The 18766-nt window shown below is 36.9% G+C and overlaps 1 protein-coding gene across 1 annotated transcript in view; it reads left to right on the top strand.

The window, feature by feature from the left end:
• Window positions 1-17523, top strand: part of CFAP300 (cilia and flagella associated protein 300) — a 46563-nt gene extending 29040 nt beyond the window's left edge. Inside the window, exon 6 of the mRNA XM_072611285.1 lies at window positions 16997-17523. Within this exon, the coding sequence (XP_072467386.1) occupies window positions 16997-17078 (82 nt within the window). The 3' untranslated portion in view covers window positions 17079-17523. The remainder of the gene's footprint in view (window positions 1-16996) is intronic.
• Window positions 17524-18766: the final 1243 nt, after the last annotated feature.

The following is an 18766-nucleotide window of genomic DNA, read 5'->3' as shown; positions in this document are numbered from 1 at the left end:
GGAACTGCAGAACCCACAGAATGGTAGAATGAAGCAAATTTCCAGCCCAAGACAGCCTGGAAGGTGGCCAGGAAGTGTCTCTCACTCTACCACGCTGGTAGCAGAGTGCAGTCCAGTGTGGGCCACATCAGCACAGGGGGGGACTTGAGCAGGCCTTGAAACCACTTGTGGTAGTTTCTAGACTTCACAATCCCAAAATGCTGAAGATAAATTGCAAGGTCAGTGGAAAAAACCAGTGGGACCTGTATGAGGGGTAAGTGTGGTCTGGCCCCAGTCCCAGGCCCAGGGCAGTAGAGGGGGGAAGAGGCAGCTGCAGCCACTGTTTCTGGAACTGTAGGCCCACAGATTGTGGAGGGGGGATCGAGCAGCTGACAGTACACCCACCACCCTCACTGGAAGTAGAGAACTACCTTGACAAAGAGCTCAAAAGTCAAGTAAATGACTGGGGAAATGAGGAAAAACTGGAAAAAAGCATCAGACTATAGAAAATACAAATAGAAGACAATATGCAAAACAAAGAAGATTTTGACAGAAGTCAAAACTTCTTCATCCAAAGTCTCCAAGAAAAATATGAATTGTTCTCAGGCCATTGAAGAGCTCAAAAATGATTTTGAAAAACAAGTAAGAGGAAGATGGCGGAGTAGAAAGACGAACCTCCTATAGCTCTCCCTCCTATAGCCCATAAAATGCCTGTAAAAAATGACTCTAAACAAATTCTAGAGCAGCAGAAGCCACAAAATGATAGAGTGAAACAGATTTCCAACTCAAGACAGTCTAGAAGGCTGACAGGAAAGGTCTATCACACCATGCTCAGAGAGGAGTGCAGCCCAGTCTTGGCCATGTGGCACCACAAGGATGGGATTGGAGCAGGTTTCAGGGCACAGAATCACAGGTAGTGACTGTGGTTTCTAGATTTCTCAACCCACAAACACCAAAGACAGCTTCAGAGTTGAGTAAGAAAGCTCTTTCACTGGGTGAGAAGGGAGCACAGTCCAGCCCCAGCCCTGGCCCCAGGGCAGTGCCCAAAGAGATCCAAAAATCCAATGAGGAGAAAAATGCCTAAAAAAGTAGAAGTAGTCAGATGGAAAAGAAGGTCCAAAAGCTCACTGAAGAAAATAATTCCTTAAAGATTAGAATGGAGCAGATGGAAGCTAATGACTTAATGAAAAATCAAGAAAGTATAAAATAAAACCAAAGGAATGAAAAAATAGCAGACAATGTGAAATATCTCATTGGAAAAACAACTGACCTGGAAAATAGATCCAAGAGAGACAATTTTAAAATTATGGGACTACCTGAAAGCCATGATCAATAAAAGAGTCCAAGCATTATTTTTCAAGAAATTATCAAGGAAAACTGCCTTGATATTCTAGAACTAGAGGGTAAAATAAATATTGAAAGAATTCACTGATTGCCTCCTGAAAGCGATTCCAAAAAGAATAGGAATAGGAGTATTGTAGCCAAATTCCAGAGCTCCCAGATCAAGGAGAAAATATTGCAAGCAGCCATAAAGAAACAATTCAAGTATTGTGAAAACACAATCAGGACAACACAAAATCTAGCAGCTTCCACATTAAGGGGTCAGAGGGCTTGGAATATGATGTTCCAGAGGTCAAAGGAGCTAGAATTAAAACCAAGAATCACCTACCCAGCAAAACTGTTTTCAGGGGAAAAAGTGGTCACTCAATGAAATAGAGGACTTTTAAGCATTCTTAATGAAAAGAACAGAGCTGAATAGAAAATTTGACTTTCAAACACAAGCAGTAAAAGAAGCATGAAAAGGTATAAACAAGAAAGAGAAATCATAAGGGACTTACTAAAGTTGAACTGTTTACATTCCTACATGGAAAACTCATATTCGTAACTCTTGAGACTGGTCAGACAGGTAGGGGGATGCGAGAGCAGTGTCACATAAACCTAGAGGAAAGAGAGAATCAAATTTCTAAGACTTCAGATAGGTGAACAAGAATGAAGTTTGTGAAAAATTCATTAGATTTAGATAGAAATTTCTGCTAACTTTTCAGAGAGCTGTTTCATTTGAATGATGAGGTTGCAAGTCAACCTCAAGAGTTAAGAAGGGAGTGAGATGAAAGGAAATGAATGCACCTGTTGTAGAAGGCCTCCTTAAGTTTCTGCACAAAAAGGGAGGAGAGATGTAGGACTAGCAGGGATGGATGGATCAAGTGAAAGTTTTTCAAATATGGGAGAGATGCAAGCATATTTGTAGGCTTGATCACTGACCAAATGACTCTGGCACATGTACAAGAAGGGTATGATATGGTAGAAAGAGTTTTTGGCCCTGCAGTCACAGGACCTCCGTTCATATTCTAGCTCTGATAGTCATTATTTGTGTGACCTTGGACAAGTCATAATCTACCTTCAGTTTCCCCATCTATGAAGTGAGGGGGCTAGACTACATGGTCTCTGAGGTCCCCTTCAACTCTAGATCTATGATCCTATGACCTCCTTAGAGTGTGGACAACCTTGACCTGTGAAGGCTTTCATAGCTAGAGCATTAGGTTGAAAAGGGGATGCCTCTGGGTTCAGTTTTCTACCTGTTTGAACAGAGATCCCCCATGGATAAATATAGGATTGACTTGCCTAACTCTCCGAGGAATGCTAACACAAAGGGTCATTCTCACCTGAGTTATTAACTTCAGAGATATCAGGCTCAGGCCACCTCTTGCCACTGGTAAGTATGCTCATCTCTTTGTGCCTTCTTTGCTGATCTTGCACTGATCCTCCACCTAATCAGAGAGTCTTAACAACTCTTCAAAAGACAGTAAGTGATTATGGCCACTTGGCTACTCTCTGGGGCTAATTTTTAGATTATAAAGTTGCCCGATCTTTCACCATGGTATGGGATAGCTGTGTGGTATGGAATAGCTTTCAAAACCATCATTTCACTAATTTGTGTGTTTTCTACACACCAGAATCTTACCAAACTCAATCTTCACACCCTTGCTTGATGCTATTACACCATTTCTAAACTTTAAACCAGGGATGGGAAACCTGTGGCCTCAAGGCCACATGTGACCCTTTAGGTCCTCAAGTGAAGCCCTTTGACTGAACCCAAACTTGTGAAGTTTATGAAGGGCCACACTTGAGAACCTAGAGGGCCACATGTGGCCTTGAGGCCACAGGTTCCCCACCCCTGCCTTAGGCCATATCTAGTTAGTAGACTTTTTCAACAACTCTCTCAGTCAAAAGACATACTGGTTGTGAGTATCTATGTTATTTCCATTTTCTAAGACCCCAATACACGAGTCAATATAGGCAAACAAGAGTAAGTATGGTAATGAAGCCTACAGGGTTATGCCCATTAGCGTTGTATATATTCACTAGAAAAGCTATATGTTGACTTAACTGGACTCTCTGCTAAGACTTCAAAGAAATGTAGCATGTTTAGTACTATGTGACTGTTCTCTGCGAGGGTAGTAGGTACATTTTTTAGACTTCTTGATTCCCCCTAATGAGTTTGCTTTCAAAGTCTCTGCCGTGATCAGAGTGGATCCAGGCCCAGAAGCCATACACAGAGAAATATTTTTCCTTCAACATCTTAGCAACTGTAGAAGCTTTTTGATTCCTGACTGAGTATGCTTATGCATACCTGGTGAAATAGTCACCACCAGAGTGTTGCTTATATCTTTCCTAGCTCTTTCCAGTGATTAAAAAAAATTCATACACGCAAGTGCCAGTGTCTTACTTGTACTTATACTTTCAAAGTAAGCAGTATGAATTGAGAGCATTTTTCTTTGAACAAACCAAGCACAAATCTCATACTTCTTATAGATCTCTGCTGCTATTCTGAGCCAGTAAAATCTGTTTCTTACTAGTAGCAATGTTCCTTCTTGATTCAGATGCCTAAAATCACAACAAAATACATCTAACATGCTATGAGTAGCACCTGACTATTCTCTGGTACTGTGAGTGCCTGGTACCATTACAGTCAAGTATAACACTTCACTGCCTAGCTCCAACTTCTGCTATTGCTTAAACCGTTGAGCATGTGATCAAAAGCCTGTTCACTATTTTAATCCCAATGGTCTCAAAAGCTGAATTTACTTTTTTCTTCTCTTCGACTTTTAATTCTTTTTAACCATATACTTACAAGATCAATGCTCACGTAATTTTTCACAAAATTTTTATAATAATCACCATTTGCTAGAAGAGTCTTTAGTTCTTGAAGATTCTTTTGATGTGACCAGCTAATAAGTACTTCTCTCTTCTTGGGGTCAATATTCCCCTCTGAGACACTATGTGACCCATGTACTTGACAGAGGGCCTATAAAACTAATATTATAAAACTGACAGTTTCAGATCAGCTTCTAACTCATCTAACACTCTCATTAGCCTTTCCTCAAATTTCTCCAAGATCTTTCCAAAGACAGTAAGGTCATCCAGGTAACCCAGCACCTCCAGGTATTTCTAGTGTTTGACCATCTTTTATGTAAGTCATCATCCTGCGAAATCCCCACATCCTTGGTCCTCTATTTCATCACCACCTCTCATTGGGGGATGGAGTCAAGAACTCAAAGTCTGTACTTAAGGAAGGAGCTCAACTCAGAATATCTCCTCATTTCTCACCTGACTTCCCTAACTTTGGGATTTCTCTGATTCTTCCACTATGTCCCTATGCCAGGTCCCTTTCTTCACCCTACCCACCTCCATTTTTCAGCTTCTTTTTTATGTGTTCTCTTCTCCATCAGATTGTAAGATCCTTGAGGACAGGGACTATCTTTTTTTTTGTATATTTGTATCCCAAGTGCTTGCCAAATAGTAGGTATTTTATAAATGTTTATTGTTTATTGACTGCTTGGCTGACTGAAAGTGATTACTGCCACTAAGATTCTGATGACCACACACTCAAACTGGTAGAAAAAAGATTAAGCCTATCTTCTTGCCTTCTTAGGATTCATAGTATGAGTCCAGTAATTAAAACCACTAACTGCCTATCAAAAAGTTGAGGGCATCTTGGACTTACTGAAAGGTGTCCTGGTCCATCTTAGTTCTCTTGTTCAGTGTCCAATAGTCTATATAACAGTGGATCTTTCCAGTATTTTTTTTCATATCACTACTATGGACAATGCATATAGACTCTTAATTCTGCAATGATATCATTGACTAATGGTTGTGAGATATCTATGTCATCTTCATATTCTCAGATTACAAAACATGCATCAGTAGACTAATGTGGCATCTTTTATATGATCTATAAAGTTTTTAACTGCAGATTTCTGAGAATACTCTCAAAATAGTTAGAAATTGAAGAAGATTCTCACCACTCAAATAAGACTACTCTCTACAAAATTACCTTTTACTCTATTTTTTCTATATTTCACACTTTTCAAACCTTAAAATAGCAACTTAAATATTATCTTTTATGATTAAGGTGGTGATGATGATGATGATGATGATGATGATAATGTAGGTATTGTCTCCCCCAGTTAAATAGTAATCTTAAGGACAGGGACTGTTTCATTTTATCTTTGTAGCCTCATGACCTAGCACAGTGCCTGGGATATATTAAGAACTCAATAAATGCTTACTGATTGATTTTCTTTTAAGCACATGCCACATCCCATCCATGCAATGAGAAACACACCAGCCTAAAGCTGAGATTTCTTCCTGAAATGATCCTTCTATTCTTCAGCCTCTGGAGAGTCACCAAAGTCAGACTTGTTTAGAATAATTCCTCAAGTAGGGGAGTTTATCAATAAACAAGTATTTACAAATCAGTGAAGCAATATTATATTACACACCAACTATGTACAAGACAGTGTTCTAGGCATTGTAGATACAAATAGAAAGAATGAAAAAACCTCTACTCTCAAAAAGCATAGTCTATCAGGGAAAACAACAAGTGAGAGTGTATATTTTTTAAAAATACAAACTAAATGCATGGTAATTAAACATAAGATAATTACATAAGACACCAGGAGCTGAGGGATCAGGACAGTATTCCCTTAGAAGGTAGTATTTGGAGTGCTGGGTTTCGAGTTAAGAAGACCCAAGTTAAAGTATCACCTCTCACACTTAATAACTCAGTGACCCTGAACAAGTAAGTCAATTAACCTGTAAGAGCTTCAGACAATTTTCTAGGATTTATTTACAAAGTGATAGCTTGAATATGCAAGATTCTGTGCTGTGTGGATACAAAGAAAAAAATAAAATCATGACTGCCCTCAATAAACTTACATTCTATTAAAAATAGCCCTAAGTTCCCCACAGTGTCCTAAGGTAGATGTGAAAATTTAAAAACTGAACTCTGGGCTTCATTTAGAGTTTATCAAGGTGAATAACTTTGGTTCCTTGCCCTCAGACAGTACTTAATGCATGTTTGTTCAACCAAACAATTCTTATTTACAGGTTTGTCTTATTCATTACAATCCATTAAAAAAAAAGAAAAGGAGGGAGAGAGAGAAAGATAGAGAGAAAAAGAAAGAAGGAAGGAAGAAAGGAAAAGAAGGAAAGAAGGAAGAAAAAGAAAAACCAAGATGATCCCAGTCACCATCTTGTCTTTCTCTGTCTTTTCTTCTTGAAAAGCCCTGAGTGCTAGCTTGTTTCCCACATTGTTTTATAGACTACCTCCTTCCTCACCAGCTGACAAAAACTCTACCCATACTCCTTCATTCTTTCTAATCATTATCTCAGAAGTCTTGGGAGTGAGACCAATGGATGTTCTTTCCACCCTGAGAACACTTGTTATAGATGTAACAAGAGCAATAATTTTGCTCAGAGCTCTGATCATTAATTTCAAGTGAAGAATTAAACAGGAACATTTATGCTTATCACCTGTGTTTGCCACTCTCAGAAAAGATGCCAATGTAGAATGCAAATCAAAGAGCGGTTTCCTATAGATGATATAATCATACTGGTGCTCTTGTTCCCATATAACAACCCTTAGAAAATTCTAGTGATATCTAAATGAGATGCATGATCTTCAAAAGAATTTGGTCTACCTACATAGAAAAAAATCAAGTGGCTGAAGAATGCTTAATATCTAGATTGTGATGTGCAGTTGGATGAATAGCCCATAGAGCTCATCCATCTATACCTATAATTTGGACAAACATTGGAAATAAACAATAAAAACTGAACCACAGCAGGCTGTATTATCTTTAGAAAACTGCACAATTCTTTGTCTATCTCCCTGAGGGGAAAAAAGTATATCTTTTTAGTATCAATATTCTTCCAGTGATGTTATAAGACTGCGAGCTATAGAATACCAGAATCTCTGAAGAAGTAAAGTTAGGTATTGTCTAACAGAGAGGCGAATTTGATTTCGGAGAGATTTTTAGGAATAACAGGCTCCTGACTAAGGAAAGAATGTACCTAATTAGCCAAGTAAGAATAGACTTGACTGAGGTCTAAAAAAATCTAATCAAAAAGGGTTAAAGTGAAAAAAAAGTGGGGAGAAACTTCCTATACATATCCACAAAATTAGGTACTATAGAGAGTAGCTATAATTTAAATAAAAGAATAGTAGTACAGTTGCCCAGAAATGCCCAACAGATGGTAATAAAACATATGAACCCAGATAGCTACACGTAAGTGCACACATTATGACTAACAAGCAAAATGAACTAGAGATCCTCACACAAGGTATAAAATTAGACCTCACGGGTCTCGCTGAGACTTGGTGTTATGAAACCCACAATGAAGTTTTTCTGGATTGGTGTATGTATTTTACAAGGAATAGGATACGTAAAGATGTGTGGGTGGGGAGAGGGAGGATACTATGAGTTTCCCAGTAGATTAAGAAAATATACTCAGGTGAAGACATCCAGGACCCAGAGAGGGGAAACATGATGGAAAACATATGGCTGAAGATCAAGAGGAGCAGGAAAAAATAACAACCAATATTGTCATTGGAGTATACTACAGACCAGCTGGACTGAAAAAAAGATAGATGAGGAGTTCAGGAAACATCACAGGACTGTCATGAGATAAGATATGGTAGCGATAGAGGATTGCAATTATCTTGTTATCTGTTGTAACTCTGTCTCTGTCTCTCTCTGCCTCTCTGTCTTTCTCTGTCTCTCTGTCTCTGTCTCTGTCTCTCTCTCTTTTTCTCTCTCTTTGTATATTTTCTTTCTCCCCCCTCCCCAAAGTGGAGCAGTTAATCATTTCTTGACTTGCCTTAATTTCGTTCTTCGTTGGAGGAACCAATGAAGCGAACTTCTATTCTGAATTTCAGTACTGTTCAACAAGAAAGAACTATTACTCAGATAAGAATGTGAAGGGGGTGTAGGTCAGGGAGAAGTGGCTATTCCACCTTAGAATATGTGATAGAAATGAGGAAAGCCAAGTATTAGTCTGACATGCTTAAATGTTGAGAACAGCAAGTTTCCAAACATTCAGAAAAAGAGTAATTTGAATTCCAGAGACTAAAATTCCACAGAAGTCATCACAAGAGAGATAGGAAGTTCTCAAGAAATTCTGAAAACACAAGAGAAACCTTTCAGATGAGGAGGAAAAGAAAGAGTTATCCAAAGAGATGTTAAAGAGAGAAGAAATTCAAGAGAAAGAAATATGTTGACAGAACAGCTTAGATTTAAATATGTAACATATTTATATAATATAATGTGTGCATGTGTCTGTGTATATATATGTATACATACATAGATATATGTATGTATACATATATATATAAATAATATTGAACAGATTGCAACAGAGGATGAATGTAAAGTCATAGGATGGTTTTGTCAGAATAGCATCCAATGAACAGGCAGTTTTCAGAGGAAGAAATTAAAGCTATCTATAGTCATATGAAAAAATGCTCTAAATCACTATTGATTAGAGAGATGCAAATCAAAACAACTCTGAGGTACCACATCACACCTATCAGATTGGCTAACATGACAGAACAGGAAGATGATAAATGTTGGAAAAGATGTGGGAAAGTTGGAACACTGATTCATTGTTGGTGGAGCTGTGAGCTGATCCAACCATTCTGGAGAACAATTTGGAACTATGCCCAAAAGACTACAAAAATGTGCACACCCTTTGACCTAGCAATACTGCTTCTAGGACTGTATCCCCAAGAGATCATAAAAATGGGAAAGAATCCCACATATACAAAAATATTTATAGCAGCACTCTTTGTGGTGGCCAAAAACTGGAAATCAAGAGAATGCCCATCAACTAGGGAGTGGCTGAATAAATTGTTATATGAATGTAATGGAATATTATTGCACTGCAAGAAATGATGAACAGGAAGACTTCAGAGAAGCCTGGAAAGACTTATGTGATCTGATACTGAGCGAAAGGAGCAGAACCAGGAGAACTTTGTACACAGCAACAACTACAATGTGCAAGGATTTTTTCTGGTAGACTTAGAACTTCATTGCAATGCAAGGACTTAAAAAATTGCCAATGGTCTTTTAAGGCAAAATGCCTTCCACATCCAGAGAAAGAACTATGGAATTCAATCTCAGAATGTAGCAGATCATTTTCTTTTTTATTATGTCTTGGTTTGTTATATGATTTCTCCCATTCATTTGAATTCTTCTATACAACATGACTATGGTGAAAATATATTGAATAGGAATATATGTGTAGAACCGATATAAAATTGTATGATGTCTCATGGAGGGAGGTGGTAGGTAGGGGGGGGGAAAGGGAGGGAGGGAGGGAAAGAAAAAATCTAGATTGTATGGTAGTGATTGTGGAACACTGAAAATAAATTTTAAAAAAAACCAGAATAGCATTCAAAGTGCTAAAGCTCAGAATGAGCAAAGGCTAGTCTGTTTTGTTCGTCTATTTTGTGGAGAAGTGGATGATGGAATACCATAATGTGGTTGGAGCTGCTGTTGTTTTTAGGTCTGTTCATGTGATTTCACTGTTATAGTGACTCAACCTGCCCTACCCCAAAAACTTTCGTACACACTGAACTACTTTCACCAACAAATCTACAACTTTCATTTTTCGAGTGCAGTAGAGTGCTTGAGAATTTAACTAACTTGTTAAATTTACTTAGCTTATGAAAGATGCAGGACATGAACCCAGGTCATCTAGACTCCAAGGACAACACTCTATCCACTTCAATTTTCTGCCTCTCTTCTAGGCATAAACCAAAATTTATAAACCATAAAAAGTGCAAATCAAACAAATAGTGATAATAGAGAATAGTTCTGACTTCTTTTTCACTTTACATTTTGGTTTTATGGCTTGGGATTATAGGATGAGACCTGGACGGAATTTTATTAATAATCTAATGTTTTCATAGGCAGCTGCGTATTGCAGTAAATAGAATGTCACATCTGGAGTTGAGAAGACCTGAGTTCAAATTCAGCCGCAGTTGCTAGCTGTGTGACTTTGGACCCTGTTTGCCTCAGTTTCCTCATCTGTTAAATGAGTTGGAGAAGAAATAGCAAACCACTGGAGTATCTTTATCAACAAAACCCCAAGTGGGGTCACAAAGAGTCAGACACAACAGAAAATAACTAAAACAAAATGTTTTCATTTTAATGATGAGGAAAACTAGGACCCCAAAAGGTTGTGATTTGTTCAAAATTACCCAGTTAGTATCAGAAGTATATGATTCAAACCTACATCTCTGTTTCATTTTATTCACTTCTTGGTTTCTGACTGGTTTTTGTCATTTCCTTCCATTCTTTCCACTCCTCCCTTCACCCCTTCCTACCCAACCCCCATTATTTCTTGCTTTTTCTTTTTTGTGAGTAACACAGGATTTGTAGCTACTCAAAATGTAGTCAAGGTCCCCAGGTGACAGCTGCTACTTCTCTCAAAGATCTAGCAGACCCTTATGGGATTGGGGGTGGTCTTTTAGTGCTATAGCTCATGAACTCCCCATGCTTCCTTCATTATCAGTTGATAATCAGTCATCCTTAGACATGTCAAAGTAGAGGCCTGCTGTACCCTGCAAAACTCCTTCATACCACAGGAATCTGATTCAAATGAGATTGGCAAATGTTTAACAAAATAAATAAAAATACAATGCAACAAAGTTAATATTAATTCATAGTTTTCTAAGTCAACATGCAGCCTTTGAGCATGTATTTCTAAGTCAACATGCAGCATTTCTATTTGAGTTTGACATCACTGAGCAAATTAGCTTTTAGAAAGGAGTTTTTACTAAAGTAGAATATGGTAAGATTCGCTGGTACAAAGCATCTTTCCCCAATGTAAAGACTACTCTGCAATGGTACATTCAGACCATCTTAAGCTTAGAGAGCACATGTTGTAAATGGATAACTCACAGCTTCTTCATTTTCTCAATCATTTTCTCCTCTTTGTGGGGCTCTACTGGGCTCTTTTTAGAGGATAATAATGTGTATCTAGTTTGTCCTCAGCTTCCATTGTAGACACTACCACCAATCATTGCTGTTCCAGGGACCCTGCTAAGACAAAGAAGTCCATGTCTTCATACCCAAGGTCATCCTCTGATCCAAGATGGGAATGGGATAGAGGCTTTCTGCCTTCCCCCCACCCTCCTTCCTAGAGGCTCAATGAGAATTATGCTTTCTCTGAGTTGCCAGACTCTCAAATGCTGAAACTGGCTTATTTTATAGAAGACCCATAGGGCATGTGACAAGGTCATATAATAGTTTAATGCCTTTGCATGACTGATTGATTGATTTAGGAGAGAGGTTTTCACCTAATGAAAGTATCAAGGCTAGAATATTTTGTTAGCTCTTTTAAGTATGGCTGGATAATTGCTTGATTGACAATCAACCATATGGATAGTCACATGTGTTGTAAGAAGCATAATGTCATAGTACAAGAACTTTGGACTTTGAGTCAGGAATCATGGGTTATAATCCTGTCTTTGCCACAAACCATATAATCTTGGACAAGTTACTTTGCTTAATTTCTTCATTTACAATAAAAAGGCATTGGACTAGTTGATCTGTAGAATCCCTTTCATCTTCAAAAATTAAGTCAATATAGTATAACAAATATCAAATTGATCTGCATATTTTAGTGAGATCCCAGACACTGGCCGGCTATAAGACTGAAAATTGAGCAAGGGTAATAAGTTATCAGCTCTGAGCAATTCTTATAAATCTGTTGTTTCCCACCCACCTCCCCACCCCGCCCAAGAGAGCTCAATTCCCTCATCTATAAAATGAAAAATGATAAAAATGACATAAAAATATATCACCTCTAAGATTCCTCCCAACTGTAATTTAATGCCTCTAAAAGTTTTTGTTATGTTTCATATGTTCTTATGTTTATTGACTTGCTATTTAACCATTAATGGAGAAAATTAAAAAGGAGGCTCTTGGAAGAGTTTGGTTATTTAGTTGTCTATCTAACCAGGGTTATAAACAATGTTTAATGTATTTTACAGTAAGCTAAAAAAAGTTGTGACTCAACAACTTGAGAAGTACATGGGACACTTGGAGGGGGTTCAAAGGAATGCAAGTAGATGATTAAAGATGCAGAAATTAGAACCTTTGAGTAAAGGTTAAAGGAATTGAGATTGTTTAGCCTACAGAGAAAAAAACTGAGAGAAGACTTAGTAATGACATTCATATATATGAAAGGTTATTATGCAGAAGATTGGATCCAGCTGTTCTCCAACTCAACGAGAGAGAGAACACTAAAGAAATGGATTTGAGTCAGCTATTAAGAGGGACTTCCTGACAGTAAAGCTTGTTAAACCCTGGAATAGGCATTAAGGGAAGTAATTAATTTTTGTCCCTTTTAATTTCTTATAAGGAAATGATTCCTAAGCTCAGTAGATTGATTTATTCCCTCAGTTATTAATGATCTGCCTCCTTGCCCCCCGATTACTCTGTATTTATTTTTTCCATACGTTTTGTGTTGACTTATCTCTGTACATGTTATTTCTCACCTCACCTTTCCTCTCCCCTCTTAAATTTTAAGGTCCTTGAGGGCAAGGATTGATTTGTTTTTGTCTCTCTACACTATCACTATCCCAATCCCTAGCATTTTGCCTGAAAAATAGTAGGCACTTAATAAATGCTTGTTGGGCTGAATTGATTTGAGAAGTCTAATGAAATTCTCAAAGCAATTATTTTTAAATAAGTTAAAATGTTAAATTCTTAAAGATTCAGCACTAGTACTAAGAGTGCATTACAAAATCAAAGCAATAGTAAAAGAGCTGTTGGGGCTCTACTGAAAGAAAACTTTGAAAGTAAGACCAGTATTGCTAACCATTAGCTTCTGGGAGTGGGGAGGTAAGTCACATAATTTCTGCCTCCTTAATTGTAAAATGAGGATGATTGTTCTTTCACCATCTTTTAGGCTTGTAGAAGATTAAATGAGATTATCTATCTATATACACATATATGCATATATATATAATGCTTCATAACTATATATATGTGTATGTCCATGTATACATACGCAAACACATACACATACATATGTGTGTGCATACATGTGTGTGTGCATGTAAGCTATTATTATTATTATCCCCAGCATGGTGCAGTGACTAGACCTCCATCTTCATATCACCTCAAGTACACACAGGAATAGACCATAATCTAACCCCAGATCCATGATCCAGAACTCTAAAATTCCTCCCTCTGACTACACCTCTAATCCTTCAATCCCTCCTTCTATCTCCTCCATCTGAAACTCTCCTCCCTGTGTCCTTACTGTGACCTCTAATTCCTCCAACTTTCTCCCTGTTCTCCTAGGCTCTCATATTTGCTTTGGTTTCACTTTCCCCCTTCACAGTATAGCACCTGATTCACACCCCCCCACACAATAAATATTCCCCCAGACAAACCACCCCAGATTCCAGATACTCTGTGGATCTGTATCCACTCAGAACTAAAGCTCATGAATGCCCTTATATGTTTACTTTAAAGAGTCAGACAAAAGACATAATGAGTTCAAAATAAAGGTATTTGATGACATAGTATAGTTAAAAAAGAAGCAATAGAAAATTTCTTCCACCAACCTGAGGCACATTCTCCCATAAGCACACACACACAATCTCCAGTCCAGCTCTACACACTAATTTGCAGTTCCTCCAACAGGACTCACATCTCCAGTGACAATGCTTTTGCATCGTCCATCACCTATTCCTGGAATGTTCTGTCCCCTCACCTCTGACTCTTTTTTCTTTTTAATTTATGGAATAAAACAAACATTTCTATAACATAGTATAATGTTACATTATAAAGAATGATTGCACATGAAGCTACAAATCTATTGTGTACAACTTGATATTCCCTTTAAATATATAATAAAGTTAATATGTAAATTTCTTTTTTTTCTTCTCCCCAGGATGGCTACCATTGGACACAAATATGTGTGTGCATGTGTGTGTGTATATGTGTAATATATATATATGTATACGTATACATATATATATGTGTAAAATCATTCTATACATACTTCTATTTATCAGTTCTTTCTCTGGATGTGAATGGCATTTCCTTCCTATGTCTTTAGTTTTCCTGGCTTCTTTCAAGACTCATCTCAAAGTCTACCTTCTGCAGAATGCCATTCCCCTGGGCTGTAATGCCTTCCTCGTTCAGATTATCTCTCATCTACTCTGCATTTATCTTAAATGTACCTACTTGTTTACCTCTTATCTTTTCCAATAGAAAGTATTCTCCTTAAGAACAGGAACCCATTTTTGCCTTTCTTGGATCCCCAATACTTAGCACAGTGCCTGACACAAAGTACCTAATATATTCTTGTTGACTGGCTGACTGACTACATCCTTAGGACCTAGCACAGTGCCTTGCCCTAGTTGGTACTTAATATTTGTTAAATTGACTTTGAGTCATAAAGACCTGGATTCAAATCCTGCTTCTGTTATGACTAACAGTGTGACCTAGGGTAAGTCATATAACTTTTATGTGACTCAAGCAATTCCTTAAAGTACCTGCTATTCATAGATGAGTTGTTATCTGTGTTGGCAGAGGAAAGTTCCACACTAGAAGTTTCCCACACTAATAAAATTGTGTATTTTGTGTATTCTTTTTACCATTATTGTTAGTAATAATTTTGTATAAATATTTCCATCCCCCAAAACCACCTTTCAACATTCTTTTCAAAACCATTTTATCATTATTGTGTATTTAATACATATTCATTTTTAATTAGCCACTATATGTATATATTTAAGGATGATGATATTTTTTAAAATCCTTATCAAATTAGATGATAGATATTTAAAAATTTATTTCCATAAAACTTCTATATGTTTCATAGGGACAAGGACTGGGCTTGTAATTTCATTGTTAAAGGGAACTCCCAGGTGAGGAAACTCCCTCTACAAAGCTGGTCAGCACCTTCTCTGCAACATAATAGTCCTAGAGATTTTTCCTAGACGGCTGTACTCTCCCATGTCCCACCTCCCTGACTTCATTCCCTGTATCTAGATGGACATCTCATCTGTCAACATTCTACCCATTCTTCAAAGACAATCTTCCTTGATACCCTGAGCTGAAAATGATCCCTCCCTTATCATACATCCTAACACTTTTCATGTAAGCTCTGTAAATATGAATCACTTGAATATGAAGCTTTCTGAAACATAATTCTACAGAATTCATGGAAGTTAGGGAGATAATGGAGATACATCTTTTACTGACTCTTTTTAGTACTTCGTCATACAACATTACACAGGGCTATGATATGTACCTGGACCTTTGGCAACTTAGCAGTATGGCCAGGCACACAGAATCCTTCAGGGGAGCCCTCACAGGATGAGAGTTATATACTTAAAGATGCAAGAGAAAAGCACCACGAATACTTCACCATTCCAGCTGGGCTAGTTCTGTTCTTAAATGATGTTACCTGTTCCCTTCTCTCTTTAACTATTATATAACTCTGAGAATTTTGCATTATGAGTAGCAAATGCAATCATGTTATTTGGTGAAGCAAAAACAAACATTCTAAAAACAAACAGAAAAAGATAAGGAAACTATTATGTTAAAAGGAACCATAGACAATCAACCAAGATCAATAATAAACATATTTTCTAAATACCTTATCATGTAAATTCATAAAGGAAACATTAACTGAGTTGCACGATAACTTACATAGTATACAATAGTAACTAGAGTTGTCAATATCCCTCCTTCCATTTTAGATAACTCTAAGATATTAGAGATAACAAAACTGAACATATGGAACTGAACAAATTGATGGAGAAATTAGACTGGTGTCATCTTCTAAATGAGACTACAAAAGAATATACATATTCCCTAGTACCACATGGAATTTAAAAAAAATTAAAATTGATCATGAGACATTGTAAATAAATCAAAAAAGGCAGAAATTATAAATACATTCTTTACGTACCAAAAAAATAGTCATTGATTCAAGGACCACAAACAAAGACATAAATTTAACAGTGAAATGCTAAGATAATGAGTGAGTCAAAGAACAAAAGCATAGAAGCAATAATTATGTGAAAGAAAATGATAATGATGAAACAAATACCAAAACTTCTGGGATGCAGTTAAACTAGTTCTCAGATGAAAAGTCATATCTTAGGGATGTACATGAAATAGAAAAAGAGAGGACTAAATAACTGAATGAGGCAGCTAGGTGGGTCAGTGGATACAGCACTGCACCTGTGGAATGGCAAACAAAGTAGGTTTTTTTGCTGTTTTTCTGGATTGAGTTTTAGTCAATCAAGTGCCTTTGATTGAATCAAGAGTCTTTGAATCAAGAATCTTTGAATCAAGAGTCATTGATTGGAAGCAGTATATATATATATATATATATTGATTCACTTGGAGGGAGAAGAAAGTAAAGTGCGAAGGTTAGGGGAACTTGCTTGTGGGGAGGCCTAACACAAAGAATGTTCATGATGTCGGTGATCTGTCTGTTGATCTGTGTTAATTCCTCAGACAAGAGCCTTGTCTGCTGATCTGTATTGATTTCTCAGACAGAAGTCCTATCTGTTGGTCTGTATTAGTTTCTCAGACAGAAGCCCTGTCTGTTGGTCTTTATGAGTGAATTGAGATGATGGTGCTGGTAATGTGTTTAAATATTGTTATAGTGCTATTAAACTTTGTTTTCCTAGAAACAGAAGCTGTGGGCAGGAGCCACTGGAGCCTACTGTTAGACAGAAGTCAGAAGAGTTTGGAGTGGAACAGTCCCTGTGAGTTGAGACAAGGAGCAAGAGCAGAAAGCTGCCTGTATGTGAACCCAGGCAAGAGCTAGTTGGCCCATGGAGGAGGAGCCATGGGGTTTGAAAGTCAGCCTGAAGTCAAGATGAGAGAGCACTTTAATTGGACACTGTGTATTGATTAAGAAGATTGTTCTTACAGTGACCTAGGGGTGGAGAGTGTGGTATTTTCTACTACCCTGTAATGTGTTGTGCTAGGGAAGACCTTAGCCTGAGACCCTGACTTTGGGGATCCAATGATATATGCTATGGGCCATATGACAATACTGAGTGTTATGAGACACATTATTATTAGATGATATGTTTTGCTTAAGGATGTTGCTATGAATGCTATGCTTTACTGAACACTGTTTAGTTTATTGCTGAATAAATAGAGAGCTCATTATACCATGTGATTAGACCCTTAAAATTATTCACAGCAGCAGTCCTCAAGTGTGCTACCATGATTGGCATTATAGCCTGGAATCAGGTAGACCTAGGTTCAAATTTGACCTCAGATTCTCACTAGTCATGTGACCCTGGGCAACTCTCCTAATTTCTGTTTGCCTTTATCCATTGGAGAAAGAAATGGCAAACTACTTCAATATCTTTGCCAAGAAAACCTCTTAAGAGGTCACAAAGAATCAGATACAGATAAATGATTGAATAACAGCAATTAACTGAATATAATTTGAATAAATTGGAAAGTCACTAAATAAACTTAAAATATGTACAAAAGAGAAGATATTAAAAATTAGAGGACAAATAAATTGGAAGCAAAAAACTATACAAATGGTAAGTAAAAATGAAAGCTAGTTCTTTGAAAAGACTAATAAAATTGTTAACACATTTAGTTAATCTGATTATAAAATAGAAAGGAAGAAAATCAAAACAGTAAAATAGCAAATGAACAAGGTGAAATCACAACAAAATCAGAAGAAATATAAATAATAAAAACATATTATGCAGTTATATGCTAACAAAATTGAGAACATAAATGAAATAAAGGAATACTTTCAAAAAATATAAAATGCCCAAACTATCTGAAGGACCTTTTGAGATCTTAAGTAATATAATCTCAGCAAAAGAAATAGATCTAGTCGTAAAGAAACTACCAAAGGGAAAAAACCCTCCTTGTCCTGATGGATTCACAGGAGAATTACATCAAATTTTTAGAGATCAATTAGTACCTACCTTTTACAAATTATTCTCCAAATTGAGAAAGAAAGCACCATATCAGAAGCCTCTTATGAGACAAATTTAGTCCCAATATTTAAATCAGGGAAAGATAAAACACAGAGAAAAAACTGTAAGTCATTATCTTAAGAAGTAGTAATGCAAAATTTTTAAACAAAGTTCTCAAAAAGGCTATGGTGATTTATCCAATAAATCATTCATTATGACCAAGAATATTATGCCAGAGACGCAAGGATGGTTCAACATTATAAAAACAATCATAATTAATCATATTCAAGCCAGAACATCTAAAACAATATGATCATCTCAGTAAATATAGAAAAAAGTTTTTAGCAAACTACAGTTCTCTTTTATGCTAAAAACTTTACAAAATATATACATAGAGGGACCTTTATTTAACATCATCAAAAGCAAGCCTCACGTCCAATGGAAATACACTAGAACTTTTTCCAATAAAAGCCAGCATAAAGTAAGGATTCCCACTCTTCT

Source organism: Notamacropus eugenii, chromosome 5 (assembly GCF_028372415.1).
Source record: "Notamacropus eugenii isolate mMacEug1 chromosome 5, mMacEug1.pri_v2, whole genome shotgun sequence".
Lineage (NCBI taxonomy): Eukaryota > Metazoa > Chordata > Mammalia > Diprotodontia > Macropodidae > Notamacropus > Notamacropus eugenii.
Note: the sequence above shows the minus strand (reverse complement) of the source record. Positions and strands in the feature narration are given on the sequence as shown.